This window comes from Grammomys surdaster, unplaced genomic scaffold, assembly GCF_004785775.1.
Source record: "Grammomys surdaster isolate TR1022 unplaced genomic scaffold, NIH_TR_1.0 142, whole genome shotgun sequence".
NCBI lineage: Eukaryota > Metazoa > Chordata > Mammalia > Rodentia > Muridae > Grammomys > Grammomys surdaster.
This window is the reverse complement of record NW_021604600.1, coordinates 3,966,537-3,991,375: the sequence shown is the minus strand read 5'-3', so window position 1 is coordinate 3,991,375 and position 24,839 is coordinate 3,966,537. Positions and strand designations below refer to the sequence as shown.

The 24,839-nt window shown below is 40.0% G+C and overlaps 1 protein-coding gene across 2 annotated transcripts in view; it reads right to left on the bottom strand.

The window, feature by feature from the left end:
• Rbbp6 (RB binding protein 6, ubiquitin ligase) overlaps positions 1-15,995 on the bottom strand; it is a 31,895-nt gene extending 15,900 nt beyond the window's left edge. Inside the window, exons 1-7 of one of the 2 annotated variants that reach the window (XM_028764310.1) lie at positions 14,795-15,995; positions 10,267-10,366; positions 7,851-7,887; positions 3,419-3,463; positions 1,386-1,474; positions 1,173-1,272; positions 671-810 (exon numbers count right to left, since the gene is read on the bottom strand). In XM_028764310.1, the coding sequence (XP_028620143.1) occupies positions 671-810; positions 1,173-1,272; positions 1,386-1,474; positions 3,419-3,463; positions 7,851-7,887; positions 10,267-10,366; positions 14,795-14,960 (677 nt within the window). In that variant the 5' untranslated portion in view covers positions 14,961-15,995. The remainder of the gene's footprint in view (positions 1-670; positions 811-1,172; positions 1,273-1,385; positions 1,475-3,418; positions 3,464-7,850; positions 7,888-10,266; positions 10,367-14,794) is intronic. The other variant, XM_028764311.1, reaches the window with a different exon arrangement.
• Between the last annotated feature and the right edge of the window lie 8,844 nt (positions 15,996-24,839).

The following is a 24,839-nucleotide window of genomic DNA, read 5'->3' as shown; positions in this document are numbered from 1 at the left end:
TAAAAAATAAGCACTGAAGACTGGTCTGGTGCACATATGTAACACCAATAATAGGAAAGAAGGTTGAGGCAGGATGAACACACATGAGACCACCTTGAACTACGAAGTTTTGTTTCAAAAAGAAAAAAAAAAAGAGCACTAAGGCACTGTATAGAGCCGGCTGAATTATTAATGACTTGTAAACTAAGCCTGTTTTAGACTGAAGACGCTGTGATAGAGCTAAACTTAGCCAAGGGTCCTCAGTATTTCAGTCCTGCCCAGCATTTAAACTCCCTTGGTATCTTACTGCACTTTCATTCCTAAACGTTTATTTCTCACAATGATTACATGTTCTATTCACTTAGGAAATGGAAACAGCTTATGTTAAGAAAATGTAGGAGCATGTATGAGAATGAGGAAGAAAGAAATGACAGAAAGAAAAAAATCAGAAGACTACAAGGGAAGTGGCACTCACTAATGACAAAAGTCCCCAAATTCATTTGAAATTTGCATAAATGGAGCAGACTGCAGCCTCTCAGAATTAACACAGAAATGTAACATGTGGAAATGAACAATTCTGGAATGGAAACTTCCCGAGGAATCCGAGCAGCCAAGTTACAAGCCCAAGTCTGAAACACTACACCCTGGAACTGCCTGGTCCCCACCGATCACAGCTAAGCTGCATACTTACGCATCTATAGTCGGTATTGCATATTTTCCAGTGTTCGTTAGCATTGCACCTTTCATGTTAGGATCTTTCACTTCCATCATGAAACTTCTAGGAATTCCAGTGCTCTTTTTGATCCTAGGACCAGATTCAAAGTTCTTATCCTATTTGGAGGAAGCAAAAGGAGAGGAAGACAAAACAGTCTTCTTTAGTAATGTCTGTGCACGCCTCACACAGTGCTTCTCCCTGACTTTTACTTGTGATGCCTCACACACAGGAATTCATTTACTTCTCAGGAATTGCCATGTGAGCTAAGTACTTATCATCTTTATTTCAGAGAAAACAAGACTTAGGGACAAGGAACATGCTAGATTCAACAAGATTGCCAAGACTTGGGCCTGGCAACCTAGACTCCAGAAGTTATGCTCATCTACCATCTTAATGGAGCCGAGTTTTACCATGGTAAATATAGTTATGAATTAATTCTAAGAAAAACTAGATGTGTCAGTTTCTACATGGGACTTACCCCATTTGTTGGGCAATTCTTAATATAATGACCAGGTTTACCACAACGAAAGCAGGTGTAAGATGGAGGTGGCGGACCTACTAGAGTTTTCTTCATGTAACTGAAAAGGAAAAAGAATTCATATGTACATAGAGATTTAGGAAAAATGCTTCTGATTGTGGGGGTAAACACACCCCAAAGATCCTACTAACATAAAAGCATTTATGAACTTACTTGATTGGGTCGTATTCATGGCCAGATTGCGACATCATTGCTTTAATTTTGTCTTCCTCAGAAGCATTGGCTTCAGCCAGATTGGCAGTCTGTTTAACAGGTAATTATTTGACACACACATTAGAAACACATTAAGACCACACAGCAAAGACAACACACGCATTCTACACAGAGCAGCATCTAAATGAGCTGTGCTTAATAGTAAGCAATGGGCATTCTTACATCACTCTAGGCTGTGTGGGGGAGCTCGGGAGGCTGCAGAAGTCTTTCTGGGGGACTCAAACCTTAGACCTTGTCTGTACCTTACATTAAAGGCCAGGTGAGATGAAAGTGAAAACACATGATGTCAAATTTTTAAAAGATTTCAAATGTCCCAGCACTGAGATTGTAATTTATATTTAGAACCTGGAAGGTAGGGTGGGATAAATGACTTACAATTACTATACACTACAAGTCAGAGGGCTTTTGGTTAGTGGTGTCAGTTGTACATTAAGTTCAAAAAGGTATGCATTAAGCATTCAAAAATTTAAACTAAAGATATAAACTTTTATTTTGAATAAATATAAGTCTAGATATAAACAGGGTCTAAGGGAGTGATTTTCTAATAACCTGGAGTATTCAAGCATCTACCTCTCATACCAGCCACTCACTCACTGGGTTTTATCTTTACATTCATCCACAAAACAAGCAACCAGTTTTAACACTTTATTGTAATTTTAAATACACAGAATGCTTAATATTAACAGAACTTGGAACAACAGTAACATTTACAGAAAACTGATTACAGATGTTCAACAACTAATTTGTTTGAACCCAAACATTATTTTACAAATAGGTTAAAAAAAAAAAAATCCAAACCTCCAAACCTTCCCGACTCTTCCCAGCCAAGTAACAATAGTAGAAAAGAACAGCACTCAAACCCGGCCCTTACAACACATAAAAACAGACAGCATAGACTAGAAGCTGCCAAAGATGTGACCTCTGTGCTAAACCACTTTACACTTGAAAATGATAGGATGGTTCATCTACTCTATTTAGGATCATTAATGTTAATATTTAGTTTCTTAGGACTACAGCTTAAGTAGCCTTCGTTATCAGGGTATCTTTGAAGGATACGTCCTAGAAAAAAAGGACACAATCCACAACCAAGCCAAGGATAAGATAGGGACATCACTAAAGGATAACTTTTCATTTTCTCTTCTGATGTTGGCTGCATTAGACTTTACATTTCTTGATAGTGGGGGAAAAATATTTTTGGGAATCCTTTTGAGCCCTCAATTCTACCTGTTCTGTTCTTCTAAAGACACATTCTGCAATCTAAAATATACTGTCTTAAAAAAAAAAAAAAATCCATCACTAGTGCTTTCCCAAACAGAAGATACACATTACCGAGCATAAATGTAAGCAACCTTATCAAACAACATGGTATATACAGTGATTTCAGGAGGTAACAATTTGGCCCTCTGCCAAACATACACTCATATTCCTGCAAACAGCTTCATAAGTACACACGTAACACAATTCATGTAGTCTGTGTTCAAACAAATTAGGTTGTTTAAATTTTTTTACTGCAGACAGACTACAAGTTTAAAGCATAAAGAAACAACTGTACCACATTTAAAATATTGACCTTGGTGGCATCAATTAAAAATTTCAAGAATTAACCACACAATTGTCCATGTAAAGGAAATCTTCTGTTTTGGCTATTTTAAAAGAAGTCCACATAATTCACAGCCAAAACCAGGGAATTCCTCCAGAATTATGTTAGTTTCCAGTATCTAATTAAACAAAATGGTGTAAAGGGGAAAAAAAAATGGTTAAGTGTAGCTTCTTGTGGTTCTTCAGTCTTGAAGATGAACATTATGTGGGGGGCTGACCAAGTTACCCCCATCTTCTCAGGCCAGCATGGCCATAACAGTACATACAATGCATTCACAAAATACATCCTCCCCCACCCATCTTAAAAAAAATACTGTTTGACATCTTTAAAATGTTATAAAAAGACTTATATTTTCAAGAATATATATATATACCTTTGTAAGCTGGGCCAGAGAAATAGATGCAGAAGAGTCATCAATCTGTTCACAAAAAATTAAACACACATTCAAGTTCCACACTGAAAACAGCTGAAAGTGATTATTTAGCCCCTAAAGTCACTTAATGTCAAATATTGGGCATTTTCTTTTCTAAAGACTGTTATATTTTGTTTGTAACTTGAAAATATGCTCAAGCTATTTTATCTTTTGTTTACATTTCATACCCAGTTTACGATGTATACAGTGAAAACTCAGGATAAAAAAGTTGTGGCTCAATACTAAAATGTGAATCCCATGTCTTGCAAAGATCTCTGATAATGCTTACAACAATATAATGTACAAAGAAAGAGAATTAAAAAAAAAAACTTTTTTAATTGTAAAAACAAGCAGCTCCTTAGGGCTCAGATCACAGCTGTGACATAGTAACAGCTCCCAGGCAATTCCTACTGTTTTTCTTTTTCAAATTAACTGCTCAGTCTGTTTGTTTATCCTCCCTGTGCAAGAGTAACAATAGCTCCTTTTGTCAAGAAACCACAGGTTTCTTTATCAAAACAAAAGATTGCTAAGCCAACTCCACCCACAAGCCTTAGACAGCCCCCCAAAGAAAGAAAAAAGAAAAACCCAAAAAGGTAACCTGGGAAAATGTCAAAGAGTTGTCATACACAGTGATAGATTTTAGCATTTGAAGAAGTCAATAATTGGGCAGATAAATATTAAGGACATAAGAGGGCTTTGAAAATGTATTTTTAAAAGTTCTTTCACTTGATCCCATTAAATGATTTTGTTTTTTAAAAGGTGCTTGTCTGCATGCACAAAGGCATTTTTAGTAATTAACTTTTGGAAAAGATACCCCTAAATCTCCTTATTTAGTGTTCTATTCAATGTTATAAGCTTCTCATATGTTAGTGGTCCGAATTCTTTGGAATGGACAGACTTCGATATCTGTCTCAAAGAAAAAGTCTTCAAATATCCTTCAATAAAATATTGAAAACACAAAAACTGAAATCCAACAAGATTCAATATGAAGTCCTTTGCCAATGTCCACTATAGAAGAATTCAATAAATACAATAATTATATTGGCTAAATTTGAGATACATCTTAGGTAGCCATGGCGGTACCTGCCTACGAAGCTGAGACAAGAGGACCATACTTCCAGAGCTGGACTACATAATGGTTTTGAGGTCAGCATGACCTACACGACAAGACTCAAAGTAAATCTTACAAACATCTTGGGTTTAGTCTGATGGGTATTATTATTGGGATGTTTATTTAAACAAATGGTTCTCCGTCCCACACTTAAGGACTGTAGAGTTCACTGTGTACTAAACTCACATATGTATAACCACTAATGCACAAGCAAGAGTTTTCTTGCTTATTCTTAAAATATTTTTCTTTAAGGACTAATCTGAAGCAGAAATTAAGTTAGGAAAAACTATAAATATCCTTATCCACAAGAAAGGCTAAGCTACTCAAGTTTCTTCATAAAGGGCTACATTTGAACTCATCAGGAATTACAGAAAAGGATCTGAGTAAGCAGTTGCTGGTGCAATCAAATCTAACACAACTCTGACACTGTCACTTTGTTCTCTTTTCCTTTTTCCCTTTTGCTTTCTTCCACTTCTTTTATTAGGGACTTCTTGAGTTCAAAGTGGTTTCCCACACAAACTGCATATTAATTATGGTTGTTCTCATGGAAAAAATCTCTATATAATCTTAAAGAGATCAAATGTAGCAAGGCATTAAGACAAAAAAATGTTTACAAAGTTTGGCTGAAAAATGTTAGGAATTTATATTTCCTAAAATGTAAATAGAAAGTGACTTCTCATTAAAATTCTATTAAATCTGCCATAGTTAAAAAATCTTCAAAAACTAAAATACACTACAGATATCACTAAGATTAGCCCTCTTCTGTATTAGGGTCTTGTTTATGGGAGCAAGGACCGGAAATCTGTTTAGGCCAATTATATTTGAATGAAACTAAACAAACCCAGACAATGTAACCACAATGTTTAGTTAGCAAGAACATCTAGCTTTGGAGTACCAGACCAACATGGAAGGAAGGATGACTAAGGTTTAGGGAATAAACAGATAGTCATCTTTGATCAGACTTGGGTTACATTACCAAAAATCCACAGGTTATGTGGTGATCCACACTTGTTATACCAGCATTTGCAAGACTGAGGCAGGAGGATTGCCATGAGTTCAAGGTTGGCCTGGGCTGCATATCAAGTACCAGACCAGCTAGGATTGTTACACGGCAAGACCTTGGTGTCTTTAAAAAAACAAAACAAAACAAAAAAAAAACCAAAAAACACCCAAAACGACAAAAAAAAAAAAAAATCAAGTTGGGCATGATGGTACAAGCCTACAATCCCAGTACATGGGAGTTGAGGCAAAACTCAAGAGCTCAGGGGCAGCGTCCCATAGAGAGGCTAGCCTGAGCTACAAAATCCAATCTCAAAATTTAAAAACCCCCAAGTATATGAACATGCTTTTCTAATCATAATTTTAAAATTTTGTCCAGGATCTCTATTTTGCTTGTTAATATGTATACCTAAACCATCCTTATTCCTAAGTTATGAATACTACTAGTCAATGAACATGTTTCTGTGATCCTGAATGTCAACAAAGCACCCAAGCAAAAAAAAAAAAAAAAAAAAAAAATAGAGACAACAGATTATGTCATGTCTCCATCTCACTTAATTCTACTTAAAAATTAAAACTGTTTAAGGCACTAAAAGGAAAAGAGAAATCTGAGTAAGTTTACAATAAACTTCTTATAAATGTAATACAGACATGCCAGGGAACACACAAGGCTAAAAGAATGTTAACTTTATTTATGAACATGTGACTTGTGTTTATACACATGCTAATAAACAAAAAGGAAATAATTATTTTCAAGAAATAAAACTTCATCTGAATTAATTTAAATACTATATAAAAAAGTTTATACAAATGTGTTACATTAGCTACTACAGTCACCAGGACAGTTTTTCTAATTTGTGCTAGCATTTGGATACATAAAAATCAGTTTTAAACCAATCACCAGCAAAACAGAAACTTGGACAGTTTTTACAGCATTATGCTTTAAAAAAACAAAAAACCCAAAGAATAAAAAACAATTCTCCCTTCCCCAAAAAACTCATTTTTCCAAAAGTGGGGAAAACCCCCAAAACACTGACTTTTTAATCTTTGAATCACTGTATTTAGACAGGAACTAAAGCCCATATACTTTAGAGAACAAGTTCAAAGTTGAGATATTCTACTTAATCATGTTTAAGATCCAATGATCCAAGGTTAGTGAATGCCTCATACACAAATGTCAGTAGTATTTAAAAAGAGTAATATGAAATAGTAAGGAATACCCCTGACTTCTAAATGAAGGTTTCAAATACTGTGTTTTTGTGTACAAGTATTAAGCCTGAGCAGGAAAATGTCTATAGAGAACCATTAAATTTGCAGACCCCAATTAAGACAGCCCTGTGTTCTGCAACTGTCCCACAACGTAGAAGTGGTGCTTTTACTTAAAAGCTCAAAGTCAAAACAGTGTCACACTTTGGGCTAATCTGTAATTATAAAAAGATGTTACCCCCAGTTAATGAGGGTTGCTTTTGATTAGATACAGCTTTCTATAATCTCTAAGTAGTGAAGCAGTTTAGCATCTTTTGAGAAAGGCAAACGTTCTAGCTTGTGTATGAATTGTATAAACCATCAGAATCACTAGCATGTTTATGCACCCTGGGTGGTGGAGACGCAATTTCAGTCTGTTCTGTATAGTACAAGGGTACACAAAGGACAGGTGCTCAAAGGCACCAAATAAACAAGACTGATTCTAAAGCTGCATCAGAAGTCTCTCAAAAGCTCTCTTCTACTATGTGTTTGCACTTGGAGAAAGTAATAATAATGTAAGTTCAAATAATGTAAGTTCTGCATGGTGCTAATCCATTTCTGAAAGCCATCAATTAGGCTGGGAAAAAAACCTAATAAACTAAGTGAAACAACGTGGAAATGGCAAAATATACACTCCAAACAATTTTTTATTGCAAGAAACAAAAAGCACAAAACAGCCTGTACATACATACAAAATACTAACTATAGACAGACAGATGCAGAACATGTTGTCATGTTCTTCAGTGTTAAACCTACATCATCTAAAAAGGATCATACATTACTGTACAACACAGTGTCATATAGGGAGAGTGCTGTCATATTTAATATGAAACAGTAAAGGGTACAAATTACCCATTTCTACAGAGTAACTGCAAATTATACCACATATATATTCATATTCAACTGAACTGTCATCAAAATACAATTTATTTACAGTAAGTGCTATGGTCAGTGGGTATTCTAAGTGAGTTACTTCACTGAAACATTATAAAGGTAAAAGCAATTGTGTAGAAAAAGGGTGATTGTGTTTTTACATACTGCTTTTGTAGTTCCCATCACTGGTTCAGTTCGACTTCTAAAAAATAAAACAGAAACAAAAACTAACATTAGCTATTTATGAATCTCATGTATAAATGTGTGGGTATGAAGTCTTGTTTAGCCTAGGCCAGCCTTGAACTCACTATACAGTCAAGGCCAGATCCTCTTGCTTCTTCCTCACAAGTACTGGAATATGTGTGCATCACCATGTATGACTGACAAATATTAATATATAGCTCTAACCTTACATCTTTAGGAATATAATTTTCTTTTGACAAAAAAGCTTTAACATAATTTCCAATATACTGAATAAGCAACTTTGATCACCATTTACTACTTCCAAATGGTTTAAGATACGTTCATAGTTTCTAAAAAAAACATATTGAGGAATTCTAGTTGAGACTTACTAGTTGTAACATATCACTTCTGAAAGGTTCCGAAGTGATATGCCATTTATAAACTCTGTATTTTACTTATAACGGATTTAAAAAGTAGTCTTTCCCCTTTTTTGAAAACCTAGACATATATTTCTACATTTCCAGTTTCTTAATCAAATCACTGTTGGTACATTTATGAGATCTCTGATAGACTGCAGTGCTTAAAACTAGCTTTCAAATCCAGATAGACCAGGTAATGATTATTTTAATTTAAAAAATATTTTAAAGATGGTCAGTGGTGGCATATGCCTTAAATTCCAACACTCAGGAGGCAGTGGCAAGTGGACAGCCAAGGCTATGTAGACAGACTGTGTCTCAAAAACCAGACAAACATTTTAAAACAATAAGCAAGTGTTTAATAAAAGTTAAGATGTCTGGAAAATATAACATAGTCTGAAAATATCTTAAAATCCATTTCATGCTTATATATAATAGGACAAATTGTTGCTAGAAGAACATAAACAAACCCAAAGTTTCTTTAGCCTAAATAGACTAGAAGGGGAATCAGAACTGAGGTCATCCTAAAGATTACTGTAGAGAAATACTAAACAGCATGTAAGTTCACACATGATTTTGAACTCCTGACAAAAATAACGAACTTTCTATTATTTGCTCAAATTGAGAATTTTATGAGGCAAACACTATCAAAAAAATTCAATATAAAAATTAATAAGCAATTTTATATGAAGCACCTTAAAAATGGCCATGGACTTAAAATATTCCTTTCTCAAGAGTTTCTAAGTACCAAAAGAATTTCAGAGATGAAATATTTGATACTTGTTTTTATTTATTTCATTTTTTTTTTTTTAAAGACAAAGTCTTTCTATATAGCTATATAGCCCTGGGTATCCTGATACTTGCTATGTAGACCAAGCTTGCTATGTAGATCCACTTGCTTCTGCCTCCTGAGTGCTGGGATTAAAGGCATGTCCCACCACACCCTGCTTGATATGTTTTTTAAAAACCACACAACAAATGTAATTTCATGCTAAGACATAGAAAATAATTCTACCTTATTTATGTATTATAGTTTTGCTATCAATATAAAACTTCTGAGATGCCCATGCCTCGTGGTGAAGAACTGTAATTTTAGCTACTCACAAGACATCAAATTCAAGGTCTTAAGAGCTATAGATTCAAACCTATCACCATCAGCCTGAACAACTTTAACAATAGGACCCTGTCTTGAAATACTAAAAGCAGACAGAGATCTATGAATGTGGTTCAATGGTAGAATGCTTAATACAAGCAAGGGACTAGGTTTAATCCTCAGTACATTAATAATAAAGAGAAATTTATTATAGTTTTGTCTCTTTAATAAACACAAATTCTAAAATACTCTTTTATATTGCCCTAACTTTATTTTAATAATAGCTATCCATCCTATGCCAAGCACCACTTAATTCCTCATACACGAGTTAGAGGAACAGTTATCCCTAGGTATTTATGGGGAATTGGATGTAGAATTTTTACTCTCATCCACCACAGATAAAAGGATGCTCAGAAATCATTTACAGAAAACAGCATGCACTTCCATATAAACTCTGCAATAGTCTCTACTTTAAAACATCTTCAGATGGCTTATATTTAAGAAAAATGTGTTCTATAAGCAATTATGAGTCTGTTACTTTGTACTTATTGCTGACACAGTAGGTGGATAAAGGTTCTGAGTAGGGTTGACCGTTGCACTCATAACCCTACTATGGAGAAATCCTGAGATGAGACAATAATTTACTCAAAGTCCCACTAGCATGTATGGAACAAAAATGTTTCTTAGTAATAGCTCCCTTAACAATTTTAAACTATGCCAACTTAGCCAGGGGGAAACATTAGAAAGAAAGAAAGAGAAAAAAAAGCAATCCAATTCCTATTGCAGTTTTCACGGTTAACAAGAAAAAATTTTAACGTAAGTAAAATGTTTTGAAACCTTTAAAATAGGATATTTTTATAAATGCATGAGCTTTTTTTTATATACTCACATAACATATGTCTTGCTTGTAGACTTAACACCTCCAATAGGAATTCTTCTGACAATTACAGATGAATTTTTAGGAATTAGTGCATTATCATCAGTATATTCTGTAAACAAAGAATCAAATTTCTATTCAGGGATCTAAGTACTCAGGAATAAGAAAACTTCAACCAAACATCAGTTTTACAGTACAAGAACACCAAAATCCACAATTAGGAACTACTATTGTTAGATGAAATATCCCAGCCCTAAGTGAGCTCCTTCCACTGATGCAGTATGGTCGGTCAGGTCTTTGGCTCTAGAGCCGACTTTGAGAAACTCAAGTTCATGAGACTAAGCTGCTTCCCAGCTCATTTAGCCAAGTAATGCTCAACATGCAAACTATGGGGTTACTTGAAATGAGAGTGTACCTCCCGAATCCTTAAACATGAGCTAAATATTATAATCCCCTGTTCTCATGTAGCTTACTACTAGAAAAGACAGGCTAAAAATGAAATTATATTCTATTGTTTTTAAAAATAAAGAATGGACAGTGGCTAACACTTTGGATAGAATGTTGTTCTAAACAAAGCCCCTCTGAAGGACTTTAAGTTTGTAAATGAAAAGACTGACAAGCCAGCCAGACATACACAAGTAAACAAAATGAATAGTAGTTACTCAGAGAAAAACAAATGACAAGAAGACTGCAATGTTAAAGGAAATTAAAGAATGACATAAAATGAAGTAGTAAAGTATAAACCGTATACTGATTTATACTGTTTTCCATGTAAAACAAGGAAGTCAATGGTGGATTTTACGTGAGGTGATGACAATTTACATTGCTCTGGTATTTGCATGGGAGACAAACTGAACAGAAACCGGGTGAGTCAGTAAGAAGGCTGCTTTGTGGTCCAGTGACAGCCAGCATTAGTAACAATGCTGTGGAGGCTGCTCATGGTATGGAGAAAGAAGAACTATACATAAATTTCTATGTTCACAGCTTTAGCAAGTGGATATCACTTTTTGAGCAGATCAAGAGGAGGAAAGAGCAACATTTTTCTACTCTATAATTACAATAGCTCTTTAAGAATAAAATTAAATAGTCCTTAAGTATATTAAAAAGAGTTAAGGAAGGAATGAGTAAAATTATCAAGAAAAACAATTAAAGATGTGAAAATCTCCCTTAATCCTACAACCTAAACAAAGTGGCACACTTTTCTGCCTTCAATTATTTTATACATTTCAAGCGTTTACTGTTTATCAGTTTTATTATTTTTGGTCATCAAGCATTTAGTTATTCCTTGTTCTACAGCAAATTGCCCAAGCAAGAGTTCTTTCAGCTGTTGACTATATTTTACAGGCATCCAACCAAGAATGATGCAATTTCCTAGATGTAAGCACGCAAGACTATCATTATCTTGGACAGTTTCCAAATCCCAAGCAAGATGAATAAGAAAAATCAGAAGCAAAAAATTGGGGTATTTTTAAGTTTAATAATTCTAGAACCCAAACTTAAGAGTGTCAAACATTTGGCTGTTTCTTTAAGTGTAATAACCCTCAAGTGTATTCACAAAACTTTCAAAGACAACTTATTAGTTAGATGGGGTAATGACAACAAGTCCGATATTCTAATTCCCAGGAAGCTGAAGCAGGAGGATCGCCATTGCGTTCAAGACTAACCTGGATTACCTGGATCTAGTTAGAACAAATGACTAATTTGATCAGCAGTGGTGTACTATATAGTAATAAGTTCAGGTGCCCCGACACCCCTCAAACATAAGGTTCCAGCTGGCTAATTAGAGTATAATCCCAAGAGTATTTGACATATAAATCCTTAACAAGTAGTTCCTTTAGATTCAAAAGGATCAGGGCTGGAAATTTAGTGATAGAGCACTCGACTCTGCGCCAGGATGAAAAAACAAAAAGGCTTACCAGTGTAAGTTTTGTCTAAAACAGAGAAACCGTGCATGGAATGAAAAACAAGATGAATTTGAGGAACAGATAAGCCAGAGTAAGGATAAAAACAAAACCCCTTTATACTCAGACTTCAAATCAACCAAGTTCAGTATGAAAGTTACTGGATAGATGGGAGGGTCAGTGTACTTTTGGTAGTGAGCCTACCCTTCAAAAGTTTTCTTCTAAGACCATTTGGAAGTCATTGTAAAATAATAGCCTAGAAACAAGCACAATTAAGTCTAAAACAGAACTCTGACACAAGCATTTTAGTTTTACCAAGAGTTCATGGTCCTTAATACCTGACAGATTTCTATAGTTAAAGGAATGTTTTACAGAAACCTGGTACATCAGTAATTTAAACTTCTAGGCAATCTAATAAGTATCCTAACTATTTATTTTGTAACCTTTAATTCACTAGATGATTCTCAACCAAGTAGAATTCTTATTCAACTGCCTTGTAAAACTGGGCCTATATCTGTGCCTAGAAGCATGCCTGCTGTCTGTGGAGCCAGAAGTCATCATTAGGACCCTAGGGAACAGATGTTAAGAGTTTTGAGTTCCCCTATGGGTGCTGGGAACACAAGTGGGGTCTTCTGCAAGAACAGTAAATACTCTTACAGACTGAGCCATCTCTCCAGCTCCTAGGTTTCTGTACCACTACCAACCCCTCCCCTGATCTGAGTGCACATAACAAAGAAAGCTCTCACAACTCTTCCTTAACCAACCCAACATCAAACTTTCTTCAATTAAGGGCAGCACAGAGAAGAAACTTGCTATGAGGAAAGAACTTCCCTGTATTTTTTAGGTTTCAGATATGTCCTGAACTAGAAAAATAATGCAAAGTCACATGATATCAATTTGTGGACAAAAATTTTTCAATCACAACTTACTCCAGTCTAAAAGCTGCCTTTAAATGCTGGTTGGCAGCAAGATGGAAAAAGCCTAGCTTCAAATGATTCAACTGTATAAATTGTAATAAAAATGAAACCTGTGTAGATAAAAAGTGCCCAATAACCCCTAATTTCATTTATCTTTCTTCTCATTCCTAAAGATGCATTTATATAACAATGTAGCCAAAAATTCTTAAAAAGCCATGTGTTTTTATAAAGCTGATGTCAACACTAAGGTCTGCTTTTGGTGGACTTAAAACAGACAATATTCTTTTAGTATTGTAATTTGCTTTTGTCTGTACCACAAATGAAAAGCTGGTCTTCTACCTGACAAGATTTGGTTGACCTACCAAACTACAGGCTGAGATGAGACCCCACCCCAAAACCCCACCAAAAAACAAACAAACAAAAAACAACAACAACAAAAACCCCTTACCACACCTTGTATCAAATTTAGCTTGGACATGTCTTTGATACCAGCACACTGGAGGCAGAGGCAAGCTGATCTGTAAGTCAGAGGCTAGCCTGATCTAAGTAGAGAAGTCCAGGCCAGTAATTAAGACCATGACATAAATAAAACAACTCCATTTAGAACTCTCTTTCTTCCCATACTATCAATGAATGTTAGAAGTCTAACCTACTAGAGCCCATCCAATGAGTATTACTATTCTGAGAAAAAGAAACCAAATCAAGCTCAGAGTCGGTGAAGATGACTGACACTGCCACCATTCCTGTTTTCAGGGGTGGTGGTGCATCCCTTTGAGTTCAGCACTCAGAGACAGAGGCAAGAGGATCTCTGAATTCAAGGTGGTGCATACCTTTAATGCCAGCACTAGGGAGGCAGAAGTAGGTGGGAAAAGGAGAGACCCCAATATTACTTTTAAAATGAAGAACTCAAACATTATAATCAGTGGCTTATAGTCACACATGGTAGCACTCTTTTAGAAACAAACACACACACACACACACACACACACACACACGGTGCTGGGTTAAGACCCCACTTTGAAACTTTCCTGAATTGCTGAAGAGTTAAAATGTTGTCTAACACCTGCATTCCCCACACTTGGGAAGCTCAAACAAGGGATTGTTGGGGTTGGAGGCCAGTCTGGGCTACAGAATTCAACTTGTTGGGGAAATATCACTAAGTCTGGAATTACACCTCAGAGTGTTCACCTCAGAATATTTTATAATACAAGACCAATTCCAACACTAATTAAATCTACAAAAATACCTTTTCCACAAGTAACCCCATATAAATAAAGGGGGGTGGTGGTGTGCAAATTGCTATCAGCTTCAAAACGCTAGATTAGCAAACAAGTTATATGTATCTACTGCTGCCCTTACACAGGCTTTCCTTTCCTGATGAAAAAACAAATTAGGGAAGGCCACAAGGCAAACACCCAACAGACTTAGATAGCAACCCCTTTCTCTTTTCAATTCAATCTCACAGTTTAAAAAAAAAAAACAAAACTTTAATTGAAAAGGAGGAGGGGCGACATTTTGAGAAGAACCAAGCTACGAGGAAAGACTGACCCCAGCATTCAGAAGGCCAGTTACAGTTAAACTCCAAGGTCGGGTGCTGCAATCCTTGGCTATCAATGAAACTCTGTGTATGACATCGGGTAAGAATGGAGGTTACGCCCGGAACAAGCAACTTAAAATACCCACCTCGACCCAATAAATATCTGTGGCCCATGTGTCTCTTACCTTCTTTCGTCTGTGCGTTGGTGATCTGCAGATCGCTATCGGCAGCTTTCAGCTTTTCTCTCCCCATAATCTGCTTCTTTAAGTCGCAGAGGGAGATATGGAGCCCATCAAAGGTGACGGTGTCGTAGTTGAGTTTAGAGGAAAATTTATAGTGCACACAGGACATTGTGGCAAAGGATTCCTAAGGTTCAGCGAGGAGACGTGGACACTCTCAATATATGTATATTTATAAACTTAAGAGCAAAATATGTACACACACAAAACACTCAAAAGACAACGAAGGACCCTAAGGCCTCAGATTAAATACCCCCCCAACCACAAGCGGGGGTTCGTGAGAACAATAATCCGGAAACCCCCCCCGTACTCAGAATCGCTTCATGAGGGAGGAGCAGGACAGGAAAGGGGCAATCGAGGATCCGCCAACCGGCACAATGTCACCCGGCTGGGTCCCACTCGCTCATGCTAAGGGCCGGCAGGAGACGGGGGCAGGCGGTGCAGTCAGTAGCGGTCAGTCCACACGTTAGAGTCCGAATGACCCCGCGGGGTCAGGGGTCCATAGCGGCCGCACCTCCCGGCTAGTCTCTCTCCGTGGATGGGGGTGACCCAGGCCCCGGGAGAAGGTTGCGGGGAGAGGGCCTAGGCCCGGAGTCCACGAGCGGCCTTTCGCCTCCTCCCGGCTTCCGGACGACCGGCGTCGGCGTCCCCAGGCCCAGGCCCCCACCGCACACACACCCTGGCGCCTGCTCCCCGGAGGCCACGAGCGGCCCGCGGCCTAGGCCGAGATCGCGCGGTCGGCGGAGGAGAGGCCTTCCAGCGGCCGCCCGGTTCGGCTCCGCCTCCCCCCCGCCGCCGCCTGACACAAAGCCGGTGCGGGGCCCAGCTAGGCCGCGAGGCCCTTCCTCACCACCCCGGGCCCCGGAAGGCGGCTTCGTTGGCCCCGGGAACACCACCGAGGCTGCCCGACTCTTCCTCTTGCTGCTCCTCGCGCTGCTCCCGCTCCTGTCGCCTCTGAGCCCACAACCGCGTCGGGAAGCCCGGAAACGGTCGGGTGACGGCGAGGGCTTCGCTGGATTCCCTCTTTATTATTATTTTTTTTGTTCTGCCCCCCCACCCCGGCCGCTCTCCGGCCCGCACCCTGCGCCGACGACACCTCCGCGCCAGGCACTATGGCGGACGCGGCCTGGCTTCGGGCGAGCGCCCCCACTCCGGGGTCTCTTAAGCAGGGACTGCACGGGCGGCGCACGCGAGGCGGGGCTTGGGCGTGCGCGGATAGGCGGGCCGGGGGCGGGGCCATCTGCGTCACAAAGCGCACCGGCCCGCCCACGTGACCCAGCGCTTTGTGACTTGCAGCGTGGAACCTGAGGCTACGCGGAGAACAGGAGAAACTACTTGCCTCCGCAGAAGAGGGGGAGGCGGACCGTCCCACCGGGCGGGTCTGGAAGGGGCGCTCAAGTGGCCACGGTCCCTAAGTGCGGAGGGATGAACAGCTAATTCCGCCCACGCACAAGTCTCATCACTGTGATGGCTGCTGTGCCAGCGCTTACCAACTCCCCTCCTAACAGACTGCATACCCTGAGCTCCTCCAAAGCTGCTGGTGAGAATGGACCGTCATCACCACCAGCAACATCTTAAGGGATGTGTCCGACTCTTACCTTGTGCTAGGCACCGCGCTGACTGCTGATGGTTTGCAAATTCTGGAGTCCAGTCTTCTGAGTCGGAAGTAACTCCGGTCTCCAAAAGACGCTGTCAAAGAATAAAGGATTGGCTGGGTCGCTGTAGATTAAATCCATGAATATATTTCCATATTTAAGACCACGCCTGGCATATTTGTGCCTCAATACAGGGGCCTGAATAAATGTCAAATTAACAACAGTAAAAAATATCTCCAGGCCGGGCAGTGGTGGCGCACGCCTTTAATCCCAGCACTTGGGAGGCAGAGGCAGGCGGATTTCTGAGTTCGAGGCCAGCCTGGTCTACAGAGTGAGTTCCAGGACAGCCAGGGCTATACAGAGAAACCCTGTCTCGAAAAACCAAAAAAAAAAAAAAAAAAAAAAATCTCCAACTTATAAAAGAGAAACCTAAAGCCGACAGCGGTGCATTTTTCGAGTTTACAAGGAAGGGAATGCTTGCCCTGTTGCAGGGTCCTCATTCCGTTTTAAATTACAAAGTCCCTTAGGAGGGTTGACATTCTTTTTCTCTTGTGACATGGGGGACATACCGCATTTATAAGTTCATAAGTAGTAAAAAATTATTCTAAAACCGTACAATTGCTATCATTTACAGTGCCCTATGTCTGGCCTATCTGAATTTTACAGGCTAGGCTCAGAGAAGTTCAGCAACTGAGAACAAAATCATACATCCTAGAGGTGGCAGAGTTTTCAGGAACTTCCTGAATGCTAATGCCCCAGATTCTGACAGAACCTGGTTTAAATCAATTTTCTTGTCAAAGACGCCTTTCTTTTCTTTTCTTTTTTTTTGGGGGGGGGGGGTTTGAGACAGGGTTTCTCTGTGTAGCCCTGGCTGTCCTGGAACTCACTCTGTAGACCAGGCTGTCCTCGAACTCAGAAATCCGCTTGCCTCTGCCTCCCAAGTGCTGGGATTAAAGGTGTGTGCCACCACCGCTCGGCCAGAGATGCCTTTCTAAGGCCATCTTATTAAGATAGTCATTGCTTTTGGCCTTCTTTATTTTCTTCTTAACTGCAAAGGAATATACCTGTTTATTCTTTTGTTGTTTTTTGTTGTTTTTGTTTTTGTTTTGTTTTGGTTTTTCAAGACAGGGTTTCTCTGTGTAGTCCTGGCTGTTCTGGAACTCACTTTGTAGACCAGGCTAGCCTCGAACTCTCGAACTCAGAAATCCGCCTGCCTCTGCCTCCCAAGTGCTGGGATTAAAGGCGTGTGCCACCACCGCCCGGCTGTTTTTTTTTTTATTATTAATTTTTTTACTTGTTTGTTCTGAGGTCTCACTATGTAGCCCAGACTGGCCTTGAACTCACGATCTTCTTGCCTCCATTTCCAGAGTGCTGGTATTACTGGGTTTTTGTTGGTTGGTTGGTCTTTCCCATTCTCTCAGCTAAGAACATGGAATTTACCCTGATTTTTGTGACATTCCTAAGTCTTGAAAGAGTATCTGGACACTGTAGGTACATTTTGATGTTATTTATAGAAATACCATGGCAATGTTAGGTAACCATCAGAGATAATCCCAGAGACAGAAACACAGCTTAAATAAGTCACTTATAGATTAATTTTTATAAGAGATTAGTTTCTCCCTCTTCGGTAATTCAAAATTTCTTACTCTGTGGTCCACTTCAGGGTGACTTTCTTAAAAACCTGGGTGACTCCCACCCCCAGATGCAGTTGAGTCCCTACCTGCCATCTCTGCCCACACTGGCTTCCTGCTGCTATTCTAGTGCCTCAAATAAACTGTTTCCACCCAAAAAAAAAAAAACCTGGGTGAATGTCAGGCATGGTGGTACGCATGCACTTGAGAGGCAAAGGCAGGCTGACCTAAGTGAATTCCAGACCAGCCTGGAATAATGCCTTTAAGGCCAACCAGAGCTACATAGTGAGACCCTGTCTCAAAAAAAAACAAAAAAAAACAAAACAAAAAAACAAAAAAACAAAGCAAATAAAAACAACAAAAACAAAAAACCCTTTGAATCAAAGATGACAGTAGAGTTGCAGAGGAATGAATTAGTTCATCTTTGGTAAGAGGTAGGGGTCTTTGGTACGAGTGTCTATGGCTGTGGTAAGAATTACAACTCTTAAAAGAAAACAGATTCACTCGGCTAGATGGCAGATTCATTCCTCGCTCTACACAGGGTAGTTAATTTCTTTACCAAATCCAACAGCTGGTCCATGGGCCACGTCCTGACGGTGTCAGAATCTAATCAGAGGAGAAATTTGTGTCTCTCTCTGGGAAGCATGCAGTCAATAGGATCTGCTGAAGCTCTTCTTATTCTCCCTCAGAAACTTTGTTTTCTGGATTTACAGACACGATGAGGGGTAAGCATTAAGCTACCACTCCTTTCATAGACATTTGTTGTTTATCATTTTGCTTCAGTGTGGTAATTTGCTACAATTGAGAAACTTGTATCACTGTATTGTTATTAGCTGAAGTCCATAATTTACGTCACAGTTCACTCTGTGTTTAATAGGCTGTGTTTTTTGTTTGTTTTGTAGGGCCTCCTTCATGCCGAGTTGGCACTCTTACACTGAGCTACATCAGCAGCCCTGATGCTCTACCGATTTAGCCTCTCCTCCCTACTCCTGCAGTTACTGATCTTTTAACTGGTTTCACAGTTTGACGTTTTCTAAAATGTTACATAGTGAGAATCACACAGTATCCAACCTTTTCCCTGGAATAGTGTCAAAAAAAAGTGGGGGAGGGGGGAGGCTGGGGGTGTGAGTCAATGGTAGAGTCCTTGCTTACATGTTTTGCCTTTGGGTCTATTCCCAGCAACACAAATTGTTACAATTTTTTCAGACTTTGTTTTTAAGACAGAGTTTTGTGCAGCCCAGGTTATTCTTCGACTTGTTTGTGTGGAGCTACTGATGACCTTGAACTTTTTGTTGGGTTTTTTTTTTTTTTGAGACAGGGTTTCTCTGTGTAGCCCTGGCTATACTGGAACTCACTTTGTAGACCAGCCTGGTCTAGAACTCACAAAGATCTGCCTGCCTCTATTCCGTAGACCTTGTTCTCACTTTCTATCATGTGGGTCCCGGGTATCAAGCCCAGACTGTCAAGGTTAGCAACAAGTGCCAGTACATTTAGAGGCATCTCAATGGCCCTAGGCTTGAGTTTTCTAAGTATCTATATTTTATGATTTATATCAGACAAAGATGATGTTCATTTTTAGATTTTTAACAACACTACTCAATTTGGGGCTTTCTGTGTAATTCCATTGGTGGATTGCTTGTCTAGTATGCAAGAAACCCTGGATATGATCCCACTCAGCACCTAATAAGTTGAACATGGTATCAAATACATGTAATTCCCAGTGGGAATTCAATGTGAGGTGAAGGGCTTTGTATTAGTTAGGGTTCTCTAGAGTAACAGAACTTATAGAATGAATCTCTCGCTCTTTCTCTCTCCCTCCATCTATCATCTATTTATCTATACACACACACACATATATTTGAATCTATATATGGGATTTACATATATGGGATTTATTAGAATGACTTACAAGATGTGCTCCAGCTAATCTAATGATGTCTGACGATGAATGGAAAATCCAAGAATCCAAAGATGCTCAGTCCACAAGGCTCGACGTCTCAGCTGGTCTTCAGTAGAAGCTGAATCCCAAAGAAGTAGTCTCTAATGCCAGAGAAGGAATACACTTGCTAGCAAGTCCAGAGCAAAAAGCAAAGGTTTCCTTTTTCCAAGTCCTTTTTATTTAAGTTACCAGCAGAAGGTGTGGCCCAAATTAAAGGTGTGTCTTCCTACCTCAAGATCCAGATTAAAGGCGCAGGAGCGATGACTCTGTAGTTAAGATCATTTGGCTGCTCTTCCAGAGGACCTGGCTTCAATTCCCAGCAACTACATGGCAGCTCACAACTGTCTATAACTCCAATTCCAGAAGAATCTGACACACTCACCACAGACATACATATAGGCAAAACACCAATGCATTCGAAATAAATAAAGTGAAAACTAAAAAAAAAAAAAAATCCAGATTAGACATGGATCTTCCTTCTTCAAGTTAAGTGGAAAATCCCTCCCAAGTGTGCCCTCCATTTTTTAATTTTAGTTAGTTTGAGTTGATGTAATCAAGTTGATAACCAAGAATGGGCATCCTCTGTCAGCCTCAGGTATATAGCAAAGTTGAGTCTCCCCTGCTACATGAGACTGTCTCAGAAGAGAAAAGGAAAGACAGAAAGCTTGGCATACTGAAAGCTAAGGTCATAGATTGACATTACATTGAAATAGGATAGCTACTTAGGAAATAAAGGGGACAAGACAAGAGAGTGGGCCCCTCCTCATTCTCCTGATTGACTTCTGTCACTCAGCAGCTGACATCCAGGGGTTTCAGCATAGTTATCTAGGCCACCTGGGTATGAGCCATGCACATTCTCTGTTTTGAGACACATCCCAAACAAGATTGTTAAAAATGGCTGATGATTCCTGGTCTAAGTCCATCCCATGTATAAGAAAGGTGTGAGGATACACACCTGCAACCTCAGGAAATAGAGGCAGGAGGATCAGGCTTTCAAAGTCAGTCTGGGCTTCAGGACACTCTGTCTAAAAAGAAAGAAAGAAAGAAAGAAAGAAAGAAAGAAAGAAAGAAAGAAAGAAAGAAAGAAAGAAAGAGAAAGAAAGGAAGGAAGGAAGAAAATAAAGAGATTGCTTTGACTGCCTGCCTTATCTCTGCCTTTGCTCCCTTCTCCAGCTGCAGACTTGCACAATACACTAATAAAATCTCCCCTTTAAGAACAGAATTCTGCGGATAAGAAAAATAACTCGAGGCAGCCGAGATGGCTCAGCAGCTAAGAGCACTTGCTGTTCTTGCAGAGGATCAGAGGTCACCTTCCAGCGCTCACATGGCAATCCACACATTCTGTTACACCTGTTTCAGGAGAACCGATCCCCTCCTCAGACCTCCACAGGCTCCAAGTACACGTGTCATTCACAGACATCTGTGCAGGTAAAACACTCATAGACATAAAATAAATCCAAAAATGAAAAAAAAAAACCCAGAAAAGTAACTTAGGCATAGTGATGGCTTAGAGGCTAAGAGACTCTAGTGCACTTCTAGAGGACATAAATTTTGTTCCCAGCATTTAGGCCAGGTGGCTCACAACCACCTATAACTCCAGCCCCATGGAGAACCTCTATTTGGACCTGCATACACATGCACACACACACACACACACACACACACACCCCACCACCACCACCACGACCACCACCACCATCACTACCACCACTACTACCACCACCACTACCACCACCACCACACCACACAGATAAAAATAATAAATCAATACTCTTTCTTGCTTTGTCTTTCTTTTCTTTTCTTTCTTTTTTTTTTTTTTTCTGAGACAGGATCTCTCTGTGTAGCCCTGGCTGTCCAGGAACTCTAACTATAGACCAGGCTGGCCTCAGAGATCCATCTGCCTCTGCCTTGCCTCCTGAGTGCTGGGAATAAAGGCATGCACCACCACCTCCTGACTATAAAACAATTCTTAAGAAAGGAAAATAATGATAGCACCACATGTTTTCCTTAATACTTAAGCCTCCATTGGAGATGAAGTAGCTTCAAAGCTCCCCAACCTTATCTACTGCTTACTGTGGCACTTAGGCGAACTCCTTCCCATAATCCTTCTCACTCAGTGCATCTTGCTTTTCTGCTCACTGAATAAACTCACTAGCTTTGCTGCTCTCTGCCTTACAGTGTTCTCTTCTGTGCTGGTCCTCACAGTGGCTCCTCACTGAACCTACCAGGGACGGTATCAACAGATATTTTTCCAAAGTCAACATGAGTGAGCCATTGTTTCTTAACCAATACTCTATTCAGCATTCCTTCCATTAGCGACATGAAAATGTTCCGTACCCTGGGGCTGGGCGATGGCTCAGCAGTAAGCGCACTTGTCGCTCTTGCTAAGGACCCGTTTCGTTCCAGGAACCCACAGGGCAGCTCATAAGCATCTGTAATTACAGTTCCAAGGGATCGGATGCTCTTTTCTGGCCTTGGGCACCAGACACACACGTACATATGCATTCAGGCTGAACACTCATACACATAAAAACAAAAATAATCTAAAACTAATTTTAAAAAGTCAGCAATGTCATACATGAGAAATTGACACCAGAGTTCTTTTCTTTTTTTTCTTGTAGTAGGTGTGCACTGGAACAATCAATCAGCTCAGAAAACAGTCTTGTGCTCTCTGGTAGGTATGAGCAACCCTGTACTCTACAAATTAGTCATTCTACTGTTGGTTGTACATACAAGGAAACTTACTGTTGAAGAATTTCGTGGAAGCTCTCCTTTGTAATAACAGAAGCTGAAACAGCCCCAAAATCCATTTGCAGAAGATGGAGAAACATATTATAATCTATCCAGATGGTGGAATATTACATAGCATAACAATAGATACTTGTAGCTTTATGCCACAACATGGTGGGAATTTTTAGTGGTGTTTTTTTTTCTTGTTTAAATAGAGTTTCTCTATAGCCCTGGCTGTCCTGGAACTCACTATGCAGATCAGCGTGGCCTCGAACTCACAGAGATTCTGCCTCTGCTTTATGAGTGGTGATATTAAAAGTGTGTACCATTATACCTGGGGTCTACTTCTTAAGTACAAAACAAAATACAAACAAGTATCAAAAGATGGCACATTCCGGGCAGTGGTGGCGCACGCCTTTAATCCCAGCACTTGGGAGGCAGAGGCAGACGAATTTCTGAGTTTGAGGCCAGCCTGGTCTACAGAGTGAGTTCCAGGACAGCCAGGGCTATACCGAGAAACCCTGTCTCAAAAAACCAAAACCAAAACCAAACCAAACCAAAACAAACAAACAAAAATGTAGCCAGGAGGTTCTTATAAATCTGAGGCCAACCTGGGCTACAATTAACAAAACAAATTTACAATTTACTCAAAATAAAAACACTAACAACAACAAAAACTAATAATAAAAATACATATTATAAAAATACAAATTATAAATATGTTTTAATTTCTGTGCACATACACGAGCGTGTGTGTGTGTGTGTGGTGATTTTTAAACTTTTTACTGACTCTGTGTGAGTTTCACATCATATGCCCAGTCCCACTTGTCTCCCCCATTCTGTCACATCCACCCTTGCCCTTGTGACCTTCCCTCCCAAAATAACACACACACACACACACACACACACACACACACAGACAAATAACAACAGCAACAACAAAGTATAGAAGGCATCTCAACATGGATGTGGTTGTGTGCCACAGTTTGCATTTCTCTGTCCACACATCTTCACTTGCAAATGTTTGTAGCAATGAGTTGTTGGTCTGGTTCAAGACCTCTGGCTTCTGTGACACCATCAATATTGAATCCCCATCAAGAGTTACCCTGTGTGATGATGGAGATCCTGCAGCTTAGGATTAGCAGGACTGGCCCTTTTGTGTATCCCAACCATTTGCAGATGATAGAGCTTTTGGTGTGGGACAACTCACAGCCCTGGATTTGGGCCTGGGTGATCATTGAGCTGATCGCACACAAGCTCTCCCTTATCCACACCACCAGGAGAGCTCTCCAATACTGCTCCAGCTAGGCCACCCAATGCCACCATCTCTAGGAGGCAGGGTCGGCTCTCCTGCTCTCACACACACACGCAAGCCACCGGTGAGAGATGGGCCCAGCTCTTCAGAGCACTGTAGCCAGTGAGGGGTGAGGCCAGTTCTGCACAGCCCCTGCACATTCATGTGGTCTTTGAGGGCTGCCCAACCAGGAATGTCCTCATGTTTTCCAGTGGTAATACGAGTCAGCAACGTCAACACTGACCCCCTGCCACTGGGTAGCCACAGACTCAAACATAGACCTCAGTGGCAGCTCAAGAAGGGACTTCACCATGGCCTCAAGTGGTAGGGTTGGCCACTCACAACGGGCTACTCCTCTCTATCCTCGAGTTTCCAGTTCCATCTTTCTTCATAATGCTCAACAGCTCTACTTCTCTTTCTCTCCCATCTGTGTGCTACGTATTTGCACGTTGTGGTGGCTCCTGTTGCAGGCTAGACTGTGTGGCCTGATAGCAAGCTGGCCTGTCTGTGCCATGTTGCTGAAGGGCAGATCTGTGGGTGATACAGTGGTCCACAGGTCTGTCTTCCTCCTCCCATGCTGTGCTTCCTAGATTTGACTTGATTTGATTTGATTTTTATGAGTCCTAGGCATAAAACAGCTTTGGCCACTATGGTGATTTGAATATGCCTGGCCCATGGAAAGTGGCATGATTAGGAGGGGCCCTTTCCTGTATCCCAACCATTTGCAGATGATAGAGCTTTTGGTGTGGGACAACTCACAGCCCTGGATTTGGGCCTGTTGTGGCCCAGATTAAAGGTATGC